The sequence below is a fragment of the Oncorhynchus mykiss genome, chromosome 8 (assembly GCF_013265735.2).
Source record: "Oncorhynchus mykiss isolate Arlee chromosome 8, USDA_OmykA_1.1, whole genome shotgun sequence".
NCBI lineage: Eukaryota > Metazoa > Chordata > Actinopteri > Salmoniformes > Salmonidae > Oncorhynchus > Oncorhynchus mykiss.
In genome coordinates this window covers 15,698,469-15,714,156 of record NC_048572.1, presented here as the reverse complement: position 1 = coordinate 15,714,156, position 15,688 = coordinate 15,698,469, and the positions used below count along the sequence as shown (strand labels likewise).

At 43.1% G+C, this 15,688-nt stretch overlaps 1 protein-coding gene across 8 annotated transcripts in view; it reads left to right on the top strand.

Annotated features, from left to right (window-relative positions):
* The window catches only part of LOC110529470 (collagen alpha-1(XII) chain), a 102,006-nt gene that overhangs the window by 70,421 nt on the left and 15,897 nt on the right, over positions 1 to 15,688 (top strand). For all 8 annotated transcript variants that reach the window (XM_036984855.1, XM_036984860.1, XM_036984859.1 and 5 more), the window contains 18 exons: positions 187 to 316; positions 1,646 to 1,788; positions 3,236 to 3,365; positions 4,367 to 4,509; positions 5,203 to 5,332; positions 5,965 to 6,084; positions 6,436 to 6,588; positions 6,766 to 6,882; positions 8,081 to 8,233; positions 8,330 to 8,404; positions 9,553 to 9,692; positions 9,874 to 9,997; positions 10,330 to 10,473; positions 10,859 to 11,023; positions 11,158 to 11,196; positions 11,391 to 11,529; positions 12,879 to 13,021; positions 13,630 to 13,739. In XM_036984855.1, the coding sequence (XP_036840750.1) occupies positions 187 to 316; positions 1,646 to 1,788; positions 3,236 to 3,365; positions 4,367 to 4,509; positions 5,203 to 5,332; positions 5,965 to 6,084; positions 6,436 to 6,588; positions 6,766 to 6,882; positions 8,081 to 8,233; positions 8,330 to 8,404; positions 9,553 to 9,692; positions 9,874 to 9,997; positions 10,330 to 10,473; positions 10,859 to 11,023; positions 11,158 to 11,196; positions 11,391 to 11,529; positions 12,879 to 13,021; positions 13,630 to 13,739 (2,298 nt within the window). The remainder of the gene's footprint in view (positions 1 to 186; positions 317 to 1,645; positions 1,789 to 3,235; positions 3,366 to 4,366; positions 4,510 to 5,202; positions 5,333 to 5,964; positions 6,085 to 6,435; positions 6,589 to 6,765; positions 6,883 to 8,080; positions 8,234 to 8,329; positions 8,405 to 9,552; positions 9,693 to 9,873; positions 9,998 to 10,329; positions 10,474 to 10,858; positions 11,024 to 11,157; positions 11,197 to 11,390; positions 11,530 to 12,878; positions 13,022 to 13,629; positions 13,740 to 15,688) is intronic.

Genomic DNA, 15,688 nt, shown 5'->3' with positions numbered 1-15,688 from the left:
ATGCCTTAACTTCTGATGCTGCACAGGGTGCATCTCTTGACCAATCAGATTTGAGTCGACTACGGCATCCATATTAGGAATTTATATACCTAAAATCTGACGACTTCTTAATATGGTTGCTATAGGATTCAACCAATCGATGGTATAAACACTGATAATGCAACTCAAACACCTCTCTGTGAACAGGAGCAAGTGTCTGGTGGCACCACCAACACCATCCTGAGGAACCTTCTCTCAGACACGCTGTACACTGTCACCGTGGTCCCTGTCTACCCCGAGGGAGAGGGCCTGCGCCAGTCAGAGACTGGAAAGACGCGTAAGTTATCAACTGACGAAATTCCAATCATCCATTTTGTTTTCATTGGGATAAAGACGTGCTCTTTTCAGTTGGTTTGATCCAGTGGCATTTCAAATTTGGAGCCTGTTTGGTTTTTCCAAAGTTTGAACTCAGATATCAAGATACCGGTAGATAGGTCTCAGAATAATAGATACCCTCATAGGGAAACATTTTTGGTGAGGTCAACATTTAACAAAACTGAGTGGAAATAGAACATGTTGTATTGAAATCTCTGAACCAGATAGCATTTGCACAACCCCCTTCCCCCATAAAGTTTAGATGGAAAAAAGGTGTAGTTTATCTCACCATAACAATAATAATAACAATAATAATAACAACTCTAATAATAACAAGAATAATAACAATAACAATAATAATAACACTAATAATAATACTACTAATAATAACAATAATAATAATAATAGGTTGCCCTGCCTGTGTCTGTTTTTTTTATACCCTGCTGTGTGCATCGATGTTGTTTCTGCTCAAATGGTTTGCCATGTGCAGTCAGCAGAAATCCATCCCAGTGAAGTGAATTGGAAAGCTGTGATTCCAGCAGAGCACATCAGTATTACAGAACATATGGTGCATAATGATTCTACAGGGGCTTCCAGAGACTCCGTTGGTTGTGCATGGCTAATACGAAAAATACTCGCTAAGTCCTTGTCAGTCTTGAGAGAGAGACACAGGTTTATGATCGTTGACTCATATTTGATGCGCTCTGCTGTCCGTACAAATGGGAAGATACTGTATGTTTGACAGAGTAGTCTTCCTAAACACACCATATGCATGTGTTTCATATAGAATGAACCTCACTGTTGGATAAACAGGTTCTATTTGGAATGTTTCTACTTATGAATAAGGTGGCTGGGTCTGAGTCTACGTACTGCATCTAATCTTTAATGGGCTAACGTGCTGAATGCCAGAAGAATATGCACATCTGTTTTAGTTTAAAAGTGAAGTTGAGGCTTTTGCATAATCCCAAACGGTGCAACTTCTCCGTACATTCTCTTCACATAGACACTATAAAATCACTTGGTTACTAGAGACTACTTCCCTCAGCATTTGAGTCCCCCCTCCCTCCTTTTTACTGAGATACATCCTGTTTGAAACATAGCAGTCTATTAATTCTCACATTTTATTGTGGTATCTTCACTTAGTTAGTACTCTTCTAAGTAAGGCATTGTAAAGTAAAATCAGAGTTGTTGTTTTTAGAGTAAAATCAGAGTTGTTGTTTTGTGTTTTTGAGGTTGTGTATATAATTGCCCTCCCCTCTCTTGACTTTCTCTGACCCTCTTTGACCCCCAGTTCCACGAACCCCTCCTAAGAACATCCAGATCTACAACCCCACTACCACCAGCCTGAATGTGCGCTGGGAGCCCGCTTCTGGCCAGGTGCAGCAGTACCGCATCGTCTACGCACCTCTGTCTGGAGACAGACCCGCTGAGACAGTAAGTTCTCTACATGCATCCCAAATAGCAGCCTATGCCCTATATAGTGCCCTACTTTTGATCAGGGCCCATAGGACTCTGGTGAAAAGCAGTGCACTATATAGGGAATAGGGTGCCATTTGGGACTTACAAACGATCTCTCTCCACTGTTAACCAGAGCCTGTCATTATATTAAGAGGGGAGGCACGTTCACTCAACCGTTTACTCTCCCTGCTCAGACCACTTAGAGGGAAAGGTAAAGTCCAGTTAAGCAATAAAAGTGTACAGTAGGGTTGCTGGGCTCTACGTTTGATGAAGATATCGAAAACCCTCACTCAAAGAGTTTGTTAGGAAGTCTGTTTAGAAGCTCCACAGATGGCATTCCCTTATTAGGCTAATGGGGAAATCCAGACCTTTTGGCTTTTAATTCTCTGTCTATCGGCATTGATTTTATGCAACGATGCGATACACATATCTTGGATTAATGGAGAAAGATAGAGCTAATTGGCCTACAAACAGCTTTTAAAGTACCACTAGCAGTTTGTAAAATGTGCATATGCACATCTGCGATAGACATAGATGAAAATTGTAACGTTTGATGTTTTGGGCTTGGTTGGACGATAATGAGGCTGTTTTTATTGGAATGTTCTTTGATGCAGCAGTAGGCCTTAAAAATGCCTCATGCTAAGAGACAGAATTGTTTTAACCGAAGCGTTCGCCAGCTCAGCTAACCTCCTGTCTATTCTCAATCAGGCTCCATTTTGTAAGGAGGACAGACTTATGAGTGCTTTTCACAGGAAATATACTTTATTATATACCTCAGCTACCTGCATGTCTTACTCTTTCAACTAGGAGATTTTCAGTTAAATCCTCAGATAAGCTTTAGATGAAGGTATTTAGCATGATGTAATGGCCGTCCCCCAGACAAGCTAATAGATAATGTGCTGCTTAGTGACAGTGGTGACCCTGGTGATATGATGAGACTGGGCTCCACTGTTGTTAGAAACAGGGGTGAGATAGATCCAGTACACGTTGAGGCCTGTCCAATGACAGAGCACCGGTCTCGTGGTGTTGGTTACGTCTTTGCATTTACCAGACGATGGATGCTTCATAACACTCATTTGTTTATCAATCACTTCTTAGCTAAATTCATGTATTTGTTTAGCGTTTTAAACCTCTTCAGGGCTTTGTTAGTACTTCATGTTAACCTTTGGCACTAGGCTCCCTCCAAGAAGACTCTAGCATGGATTAACAGTGAGCTCATTATGTACGTTAGCAGTGCCAGAGCAGTATGTAATGCATGAAAAAGGTCATTTGAATAAGAATCCTTCTTCCAGGATGCATCCCAAATGACGCCCTATACTAACGTAGTGCTCTAAATAGGGGATAGGTTTCCATTAGGGACGCAAAACAATCTTCCTCTCTGGGAAGCCATCATTGTGATCTATGTCTTATGACCTCTCCAAAGGTCCTGGTCCCGGGAAACATCAACAACGCGTTCCTGGACTCGCTCATTCCCGACACGCCGTACTCGATCAGTGTCCTGGCTCTCTATGCTGATGGGGAGGGCTCACCAGTGAAGGGAGACGGCAAAACATGTGAGACCCGAATCCAACTTTGTTGTTTACATTGATACTACTGACTCATGCGACTCTTGTTTACATTTATACTCTCGACTCAATGAGTGTTACTAATGCGTCCATACATACTTGCTTATACTATAGTCTACATTTAAGTACGTACACACACACACACACACACACACACACACACATACACACACACACACACACACACACACACACACACACACACACACACATAGCTATATATAGTGGTGGTTACTAGGTCAAATCAAATTTTATTTGTCACATACTTTGTAAACAACAGGTGTGGACTAACAGTGAAATGCTTACATACAGACCCTTCCTAACAATGTAGAGAGAAAAATACAAATAAAAACACGTAATAACAAAAGTAACAGTAAATACACAATGAGTAATGATAACTTGGCTATAGGGTACCAGTACCTGGTCGATATGCAGGGGTACGAGGTAATTGTGGTAGATATGTACATATACAGTAACTAGAAATAAAGTGATTAGGCAACAGGATAGATTATTAACAGTAGCAACAGTGTATGTGCTGAGTCAAAAAAGGGTCAGGGCAGATAGTATGGGTAGTTATTTGGTTAGCTATTTAACTAAATATTTAGAAGTCTTATGGCTTGGGGGTAGAAGTTGTTCAGGGTCCTGTTGGTTCCAGACTTGGTGCATCGGTACCGCTTGCCGTGCGGTAGCAGAGAGAAAAGTCTATGACTTGGGTGGCTGGAGTTTTTGGGCATTCCTCTGACACCGCCTGGTATAGAGGTCCTGGGTGGCAGGGAGCTCGGCCCCAGTGATGTACTGGGCCGTACAAACTACCCTCTGTAGCACCTTGCGGTCAGATGCCAAGCAGTTGTCATACCAAGCGGTGATGCAGCCAGACAAGATGCTCTCAGTGGTGCAGCTGTTTAACATTTTGAGGATCATGTGGTGTGCAGCGTTGCTAGGTACATGTGTTTGAGTGTAACCCAGTATTTTTGCTGTTGCTGTTGCAGTGCCCCGTGTTGGACCTAGGAACCTGCGGGTGTTTGATGCCACCACCAACACGCTGACCATCGTTTGGGACCACGCGGAGGGCCCAGTGCAGCAATACAAGATCGCCTACGCCCCCACCACAGGAGACCCCATCACTGAGTTTGTGAGTTCATAGGTTTAATACCAAATGGCACCCATAGGGCTCTGGTCTAAAGTAGTGCACTATGTAAGGAATAGGGTGCCATTTGGTACACATAAAGAGTCTCTCTCGACAGACTTTCACGTAGCAGGGAACTTTAAGGTTTACTCGAGGGACGAGTGAGTTCATGACCTAAACATGTCTCGTTTTATATTTGGCTGAGTTGCAAATCAAATACACTCCTCCACACTCGCATTAACTTACTGTTCAACGTGTTACTACTGCCAAAGCGCTGTAGGCCCACAAAGTCTTACTTCAGTGTCTGTTTGGTTAACTCCACCAAATAACTGCTGATTAGTAAGACGAATTAAAGTCTCAATTAGATCAACATTATCACTGGAAACATTACGTTACATTACATTGGATTATTAATGACTTTAAAGACAGAGCAGGAGCATTTTAGGGCAGCACAGCAGCACTGCATAATTATTCCCTAGTAAGCCAACCATTGAGTGACATAACAAATGCTTCTAAACGAGAAAGGTCAGGAGAGCTAACCCTCCAGTGTTCCATGAGGACAGGGAACTTTCATTAATAGCCTTTTTTTTGCTCCCTGCTGCAAGCCTAGAATTAGTGCATAGCTTCCAAAAGTAATTCTATAATTATGTTCCTTTATTAATGAACTGACTAAGTTCTCTGTGGTACTTTTCCTCACAGACGGTTGTTCCTGGCAACAGAAACAATGCCATCCTGCAGAACCTGCTTCCTGACACTCCCTACAGCATAACTGTTGAAGCCATCTATGCTGATGGATCAGGGCCATCTCTGATCGGGCCCGGACGCACAGGTAACGCAGTTAGGAAAAGTGTTCAGGAAGTGTTCAGTCTAGTATACTGTACACCTGACGGTCTAGCTAGCTGGACAGAATTTCCAAGCCTGATGAGCTGAGCTGGGAGTGAGAACTGGAAAATACTTACAAGAGCCATACTATGTCCAACCGATTCCAAAAAAAAAGTCATTTTGAAGAGTTCGGAAGATTGGGAATTCACAGTAGCCTGGCTCAACGACTGGTGAACAATTGCCCCGAGTTACACAAATAATAGAAACTTTATGTCTTGGCTTTAAAAGAAGCACCACTGTGGATGGGCCTTGCTCCAATGGGTTGTCACCACCCACGCAAACCAACCTACCCACTACCCAGTTCAGCTCCCTCAGCAAGACTATGAAAAAATCTATCCAGTCTAAACACATGTATTACTCACAATAGTCTTCATAAACTGAGGAGGAGGAAAAACAATAGTGGCTGCTGTAGACTTGGAGCCCAGGATATGCCGTGGTAATGTGGTGACTTACTGCACTGGGGGCTAGCTATTCTGGAAATGGGGTCATGGCCTCACTTGTTGTTGGCAGTAATTGCCGTGACTGATTGAATGTTGACATGTGTCTGCTCTCTCTGCTGGTGCTGTGCCTCTGTTATAGTCGGCCTGCTGGAGCCCTTGAGCCTGCGCGTCTCAGACGAGTGGTACACCCGCTTCCGTGTGGCCTGGGACCCCTCGCCGTCTCCAGTGCTCGGATACAAGCTGGTCTACACTCCTGCGGGTGAGATGACGTCAGACTCTGGGCCACGCCTGTGCAGTCATGAGAAGGGACCCATAACACCCTGAGTTACAAGACTTCTCAATATCATGCTTTGTCATGCTGGGTTTTATATTTCATTGTCCATATCAACCAACCACACTTTCTAGTACAAAGCCAAAGTTTATTACAATGAACAAGTAATGATGCAGAATAATTTTCATGAAATCACACCTTTACATTTCAAATGAGATGATTTCAGGTTTAGATCAGACCTCTCCTCTCCTCTCCTCTACTCTCCTCTCCTCTACCTTATGAGTTTGTGTTGTAGTGTTGCTGTTGTAAAGTAGAGTTTGTGTTGTGTTTTGCCTGCAGAAGAAGATCAGAGTAAGAGCTTGGACGTATTTGTGGGTGACGTGACCTCATACACCCTCCAGAACCTGCTCCCTGGCACCACCTACGATGTCAAAGTGTTTGCCCAGTATGGGGCTGGCATGAGCGGGGCCCTCGAAGGACAGGGAACAACACGTATGTGTTTGAATAACAGAAATATCACCTTGCTTGAACATCAATGCTAACCTAAAGACATGCTTAGTCCCAAATAGCACCCTATTCCTTACATAGTGCACTACTTTTGACCAGGGTCCATTGTAGCCTCAGTCTTGAAGTCAGTCTGAGCTCTACTTTTTGTGTTCTGCTCCACAGTCTACCTGAATGTTACCAACATCGAGACCTACAACGTTGGCTTCGACAAGTTCTGCATCAAGTGGAGTCCTCACAGGGCTGCCACTTCCTACAGGATCAAGCTCAACCCTCTGGACCGTAAGTCTCAATCTTAAAGCCATAATCATGAATTCCTGTTTCAGCCAAACATTAATAGCAGATTTCACCTTTAAGCTAGGATAGATGAGACACTTTTTCTACCCTGAAAAATTGCTGCATTCCAAATGAGTATATGCTTCCTTTTATGTAAAAAATCTGAAGACACAAAGGAGAATGTTGAAGGGACATCAACACATGATATATTAGACAGTCACTAGTCAGAGATGCTATAGACCCTCCACGGATCAGAGCCACACCCTCTTCTGTGTTCAGAACATTGAAATGGCACTGTGCTGCGTGTTGAGATTGAGTCTAGACATTCACACAACTGTTTATCCTTAGCCCTCCCTTGTGTTTATCCCTCGAAGGAGAATGCATGATGTGGCGTTTTCTGAAAGCACATGTCCACCAAATGTTAATTGTATCTCTGACTGAAAATATGACATCCTTTTAATTACTGTCTGCCTTTGAATCATTCTGTTTCATATTCACACATAGAACCGGGGTATGAACTGTTAAAAACAGGAAGCAGTATCGCAAGGACTTAAATATTGACATGGTAGTCATTACCCATGACACATTTCCAAACTAGAGCAGGCTTTGCTTGTGTGAGAAAGACAGCGGCTGCAGAAAGCACTCCCCAAAGGTAAACAGTCCCCAGGTTTTGAGAAGCTAGCAACCTTTTAAAGATGCATCAGACATAGACAGAGGCAATGGTTTGTCTGAAGTGGAATGCAAACAGTGGTGGAGGAGCGAGGATCATGGCAAACGTCTCTGACCAAAAATGACTAAGCAATGACTATGGGAGCCTTAAGCAGAAAGGAGAGGTGTATGAGGTGTATGAGGGGATAATTCCACTTTATAAGGCCGTTGTCTTGGTCTCATGGTTCATTTGACCCCCAAAAAAACATTCTCAAAATATGTCTGCATTTTCCCCAAAACAATTCATATTGAATTACATGTAGTGTGATAACACAGATATTACATGTATTTTGACATTATTGTTTAACCGCAGAACTGTCAAATAACCCCAGCTGAATGGCATTAACTCTGGTTTGCGTACTCAGAGAAGACCTGTGATTTTTATGAGGAGTAACGTTTCAGGCAGCAGCCTCGGCAGTCAACACATGTCAACATGTTTCTCTTCTCAACACATGTCAACATGTCTCATATTTCTCTTTGTGCTGTCTCTGTCTAGCCTCCAGTAAAGGTCAGCAGGAGATCACCATCACTGCAGCTCAGAGCCAGTACTGCTTCGAGGGTCTCTCCCCGGACGCTCTCTACAGCGCCACCGTGTTCGTTCAGACCCCCAACTTGGAGGGCCCCGGAGTCGGCACCAAGGAGAGAACCTGTGAGTATCTAAAGTCTTGAAAATGTTACTTTAAGTGTTGATTTGTCAATTGTCCATTCTTGTCTATTTTTACTTATTGTTGTCTCCTTGTCAAAGTGGTCAAGCCTACTGAAGCGCCAACACAACCCCCCACTCCTCCACCACCTCCTACCATCCCCCCTGCATGGGCAGGTAAGCAGAAATGGCACCATATCCACCAGAACCAATAAAATCACAGAACCACACAGAACCACACAGAACCAATCATAACCCAACAGAACCACACTGAACCACACTGAACTATCAGAATGGTTTTATTTGTGTGTGTTTTTAGTGCCATCAGAATGGTTTTATTTGTGTGTGTTTTTAGTGCCATCAGAATGGTTTTATTTGTGTGTTTTTAGTGCCATCAGAATGGTTTTATTTGTGTTTGTTTTTAGTGCCATCAGAATGGTTTTATTTGTGTTTGTTTTTAGTGCCATCAGAATGGTTTTATTTATATGTGTTTTTAGTGCCATTAGGTGAAAGTAATAAAAAGGCAGGTTTAGAGAATATGCAAAACACTCAACATCTCATTATTTGGCAGAAGCAGAGACCTGCAGACTTATTTCCTCTAGATCAGAATGAGTGTTAAGTGCCAGTGTTAAACTAATGGTCGCCACATGGTCCACATGGTCCACACAGACCCCCAGGGTTTTTCAATGGAACACACCCATTGACTAATGAATAACCTAGGTGTCCAAAGAAGCTGTTTGTTTGATAAGATATTGTGTAAAACCTGTTTATGGACTCAGACTTGGAGGACGTGATTGCGAGAGATAAAAAAAATGTGCTCTACCACATCAGGCAGACATTATCTTTTGTTTTGCCAACTACTTCTTTTGTACTAAGCGAGAAAGCCATTAAAGAGCATTTCATTTCCAGCCCTCATGGTGACCAAATGTTTCTTGTTTTGATCATTTTTTTTCAGGAAAGTATGATCAATTAAACAATAATTGCTATGTACAGCTTCATTATGTCATTGTTTTCCTCGATGGTTTTGTTTTTGAGATTCCTGCAGACGTTTTTATTTTTAAGGTTGCCCACTCTCTTTCTGATGCCTGGTGTTCCAGGCAGCTCAGAGTCTGTGGCCTGGTGTTCCAGGCAGCTCAGAGTCTGTGGCCTGGTGTTCCAGGCAGCTCAGAGTCTGTGGCCTGGTGTTCCAGGCAGCTCAGAGTCTGTGGCCTGGTGTTCCAGGCAGCTCAGAGTCTGTGGCCTGGTGTTCCAGGCAGCTCAGAGTCTGTGGCCTGCCATGGAATCTATGTAGTGCAGTTGATTGAGTTGTTTTTCTTCTGCATCAGTGTGCAAAGGTGCCAAGGCAGATGTGGTGTTCCTTATCGACGGCTCGTGGAGTATCGGGGAAGAGAGCTTCCGGAAAGTGGTGCAGTTCGTCTTCAGCATGATTGGAGCCTTCGACGTCATCGGATCGACAGGAATGCAGGTGTGTAGTGCTGTAAATAGAGGAATAAATTGTGTTACAATATGCTTTTAAGACTGTAATTGTTAGTCAACTTGGTGATAGTTGTTCGTTTTAGCATAACATACTACATAGAATATCAGGCACGCTATGGCATCATACTACAACTCCTCGTAATGCTCAAGTCTGTTTACTTTGGAAACAGGTGTCGTTCGTTCAGTACAGCGACGAAGCAAAGACCGAGTTCAGGCTGAACTCTTACTCGGACAAGGGCAGCGGTCTCGCTGCTCTACAACTCATTCAGTACAGAGGAGGAAACACTAAGACCGGTGAGCCTCTTCCCAAACCCAGCACCCACCAACTAGTCTCAGGTTGTAAACGTTACAATGACAACAACACGTTCCATGAGCCTGGTCCCAGATCTGTGTCTGCTCTTAACAAATCCATTACTGTCACTGCCATGATAATGAGTGACAAGGAGTTGGCATTATGGCACAAACAGACTGGCAATTCAGGCTAACATTTCAATGGATGCAAGCCAAACATGTTTATTTTTTTATAGATCCATCCACTAAGTAGACATTGTTGTCTATTCAAATTTTATCCGATATCACACTAATTAAATTGTAATTCTCATTGACCTTTCTTTGTTCTTGATCAGGTGTTGCTCTGAAGCATGTCAAGGAGAAGGTATTTACGTCCGAAAATGGAATGCGGAGGAATGTCCCCAAGGTTGTGGTAGCTGTCACAGACGGTCGTTCTCAGGATGAGGTGAAGAAAAACGCTGCCGCACTGCAGCATGCTGGTAAGGGTTACTGAGTTGAACAGGAATCTTCCAGTCAAAACGTCAATCAGAACGAGTGTGTTGTTTGTGTTGTCTATGTTGTCATTGAAGTATCTACAATCTGTAACTTATTAGAATCACAGATACACATAGTTGGTTATATGAGTTTATAAACTGGGTGGTTCAAGCACTGAATGCTGATTGGCCAACAGCCATGGTATATCAGGTCGTATACCACTGGTATGGCGTTGAGGTATATGGCCGATATACCATGGCTAAGGGCTGTGTCCAGGCACTCCGTGTTGCTTCACACATAAGACCAGCCCTTAGCCATGGTATATCGGCCATATATATACCACACCTCCTCGGGCCTTATTGCTTAAGTGTGAACGTGTTCCTCCTCCAGGTTACAGTGTGTTTGTGGTTGGTGTTGCCGATGTGGATTATGCTGAGCTGCAGAACATTGGCAGCAAGCCAAGCGACAGACACATCTTCGTTGTGGACGACTTCGACGCCTTTGCAACTATCCAAGACAACCTTGTGACCTTCATTTGCGAAACCGCAACATCATGTGCGCTTTTTTGGATCTTTTTTTTGTTGGATAACACTTAAATTAATCGCTAACTGCTAAATACTTTATCTCCCATGAAAGTCAAATCTAGAAACAAATTCAACTGTTGCTAATCTTTGATATTATCTTCACAGCTTGTCCCCTGATCTACCTAAATGGATTCACATCACCTGGTAAGTATGCTCAGATGATTAATTATGTGCATCCCAAATTAGAACCAACTGCAGAAACAGCATGCGTTATTTACTCATTATTGTATATGAGGAATTTCTAGAACTTCTTAGAATTTCTTAGAATGTCCTAGAACTGTCTAGAACTTCCTAGAACCTCCTAGAACTTAATAAGACTTATTTACCTTGTGTTCTAGGCTTCAGGATGCTGGAGGCGTTCAACCTGACAGAGAAGACCTATGGCTATATCAAGGGAGTGTCTATGGAACCTGGTTCCTTCAACAGCTACACAGCCTACAGACTCCATAAGAACTCCTTCCTGACCCAGCCCACCACGTGAGTCTGAGATACCATTGTCTTGGATTAGAAAATTCTGGTATTTTCCACAAAAATACCCAGGTATTCCTGGTTCGAAATTTCCCGGAATCAGGAGGGAATAATAATCCAACCAGAATTTCTGGATAACCTAGGCATTTTGTGCAACTCTACCATCGTCTCTGGCTTGGATTGGTCAAATCTACATCTTGTGGTTGTATGTCTGCGCTGCTTTTCTGAGCTAATAAACATTAAGGGATAATTGAGTTGCAGCACAAAAACTGCCAGCACTTGCTGTGGATCTCTAGTGAATTACATGTCATTAAAATGCCCTCAGGCAAACATGCTGGAAAACATTAGCTCAAAACCATACTTAGCTGAGCACGATTTGTTAATATGTTCCCTAATCATTCCATATGCTGTGGCTGACCTTGTCATGGCTTGATTGACCTTTGAAGGAAAGCAGCACCTAGAGAAGCATTTGATCTGCAGAATAAAAACATCAATTATTTTTTTCATCAAAACCTTTTTTCCAACTCCACTGTAAAAACTGTAAAACCAAGGAATTTGGGGAAAGTTGCTGTGATTTCGCAACCCTAATCTGTTTGTTCAGATTCTAATGATATTCTCAGACTGAAAGCTTGTCTACGCTCAAGTGGAGGAAGACTGAGGAGATGGAGGTCAATGCAGGGAGGCAACCATTAAGAAATTATATGTTTTCGAACGTTACTTTTTTGTGGGTCCTTTCCATCATGTAAAAACTGTATAAACGTCTGTTTGGCACTTGGATATGGCCCAGGCTGCTAACATGACACGTCTTGCCCAACTATGTTCAGACAGACTGTTAGACCCCATTCCCCTCTAAACTAGGTCAATAGATTTACGACATCCTGTTAAGTGTTAAGCAGTGATCTGCAGTTCTGGCATATTGTTCAATCTGAAGTTCTGGCATACTGTTGATTTCACTCAGCCCACGTAGCTCAGAGACATCCAACTCCACTGTCTATCTCCTACATCATACATCTCTAAGCGCTTTATCAGCTGCACAGTAGGCCTATCAAATATCCCCGGTCAGCTTAACATTCCACATAGTTTTACCTCTGTGTTTTACTCAAAGGAACAAATTCATCCATATCACAGTGCTACATAAACACATGGTAATACTGTTTTACCCATTTCATATGTACTGAATATACTATACTGTATTCTAATGAAATCCTATTGAACTATTTCTGTACATATTTCTGTATATATACTGTCCATAATGTCTATACATCCCATCACATATATACTGTATTTTGATGGTGAGTTGATTTTGTAGTTTTTGAATGGTCAGTCTAATTGTTGGTGTTGCGTGGGGGTTTGAACAGAGAGATTCACCCTGACGGACTACCTCACTCCTACACCATCATCATGATGTTCCGTCTCCTCCCGGACACACCCACTGAGGCCTTTGACATCTGGCAGGTGTCCACCAAGGACGACAAGCCTGAAGTCGGGGTCACCATCGATCGTAAGGCATTCTAGCCTCTTTGACTTGTGCTGAATGGTTGCCGTTGTGGATTTGAAGGGGTTGAGGGTGGAGGGTTACAGTAAGGGTTACAAGAGGTTCCTGGGGCTGCATCCCAAATGGCACCGTATTCCCTACATAGTGGGCCCTGGTTGAAGAAGTGCACTACATAGGGAATAGGGTGCCATTTAGTATGCTACATAGAGGAATGATGAAGTAGTGCTCTGTGAGGAGAAGATATCCAGCAGCTGTAGATATCTTTCTGTGGTTCTGTCTGATATCCTCTCATGGGATCAGTGCATGGATGGTAATGGGCTCCAGAGCCCAGGGCTGCATTGGTCTCCCTCAGTAACCACACACAGCCTCATCCAACATCCAGCATCCTGTACTAGCTAGCTTCAGCTGGCCTTTATAAAGCCCCAACCTTGCTGTTTTATGTTGTAGCTATCACAAAGCATATCTGTTTGTGCTTTATGATAAACTATCCATTGATGATGGTGGAGTCCTGTTTCTAGTTTAGGAGCATAACACCAAGTCCTAATGTGACGTTGGAGACCTACCTATCTGTAACCTCTTTCTTTCTCTCTCTAATTGTGTTTTTCTCTTTTCAGCTTCTAGCCAAACTATATCGTATTATAACAAGGATACGAGGGGGGAGATCCAGAGGGTCACTTTCGACAATGATCAAGTGAAGAGAATCTTCCATGGAAGCTTCCACAAGGTAAACACTGACTGCTTGTCTGCGTGACTGTTGGGATTGGAGGAATATACTGGGTGTAGTGAAGTAAATGGCTGGATTATATAACTTTCTGGGCCTGGCAACTAAGAATGGAGGTGTGGTACATCAATCACAGCTGGCACCTTTGTTCTTGCGGTAAGCTTGGCATGTCCCGAGGATATACAGACACTGAGAAGGGATACCTGGCATTCCAAATATGTTATATGTTACAGGAGGTGTACCTCCGACACAGCTACAGACATGTGTGCTGCAAAACAATGTCTGCTTAGTCAAGCAGATGGTCTTTGACTGTAAACTGTAAAAACCCCAATGTCACATGATGCATGGATTGTTGTTATTGATGGCAATCAATACCTCTCAAAGTAATCGAGAGATAAAAGTGGCAATTGATCTTGTAGCCGTTTCTTTGGACATTAAAGCTAATCAAATGGCTGGTTCAAGCTGAAGTGATCCACATAGGTTGGAGCTGACTGAAATTCTAATTCCTTGGTTGTTGGTTTCCAAGAGGAACTAGTGGGGCAGAGAAATCAGTGGTGTTGCCATATTTGATCACTTGAATTAGCATTAAGTTCAGTCGCTGAGTTGTAGCCTAAAGGAAGAGAGACCACTAAAGACTATAGGCATGTAGTAGACTGTCTGTGTATTAAGAGCTATAGGGAAGCACTCCCCTCTGGTACTTACTGGAATTTTTCTAACAGCGGGAATGCGTCCTTCACCATAAGGTCAGAGCAGGGTGCTCATGGGGGCTGTGGAAATGACGTACTGCAGTGAATGGTGGTGTGGACAACCCTATTGCACATTTTCACTAGAATCTATAAGTATTTTTGGGGAGACCATTAAAAGGCACTGCTAGTCACTGCTGGCGCGCGAGTCTGGAAAATATTGGGTCACTGCTATTGCTATTAAACAATTACATCAGAGAGGCAGTGGAATGCGAGGCTAGGGGGAGGTTTTCTCTGTCTGCCTCTTTCTCACACTCACTCTTTCTCTCTCTCTCTTTCTCTTTCCTTTTTGGCACTGCTGCAGTTTCTCTGCCTGGATGTTGGAGGCAGGCCTAGTATTGCCTCTGTTGCCTCTGGTAGCTAAACACAGGGGAATTCTTGCTGCTGCTGTTGGGGGGGGTGACTCTGTTCTGGGGTTTACCCAGTGTTCTAGCAGGGTTGTGTAGGCCTATATGCTGTGTCTGTCCTAGTGTTCCAGCACAGTTGTGTACATGCTGTATCTGGTAGTGTACATGCTGTATTTTATTGGTCACACACATATTTAGGGTGTAGCGAAATGCTTCCGTGCCTGGCTCCAACAGTGCAGTAGTATCTAAAAATTCACAGCAATACACACAAATCTAAAAGTGAAAGAATGTATTTAAGAAATACAGTACCAGTCAAAAGTTTGGAGACACCTACTCATTCCAGGATCCCTCACCACTTCTACCACCCTCTACATTGTAGAATAACAGCGAAGACATCAAAACCACGAAACAACACATATGGAACCTTGCAGAAACCAAAAAAGTGCTAAAGAAATCAAAATATACTCCAAATCCGAGATTCCTCAAAGTAGTTGATACTCTCCCAACCAGCCTCATGAGGTAGTCACCTGGAATGCATCTCAATTGCCTTGGTAAAAGTAAGGTAGGGTGTGTATACAGAAGATAGCCCTATTTGGTAAAAGACCAAGTCCATATTATGGCAAGAACAGCTCAAATAAGCAAAGAGAGGTCAGTCAATCCTGAACATTTCAAGAACTTTGTGCAGTCGTAAAAACCATCAAGCGATATGATGAAACTGGTTCATGAGAACAACCACAGGATAGGAAGACCCAGAGTTAGCACTGCTGATAAGTTTAACCAATGGCAAAGTCTCCTTTAATAGATGGCACATGACAGGAGACTAGGCGGTTTATTGCTCTCACTGGGGACAGGACCTCAACCA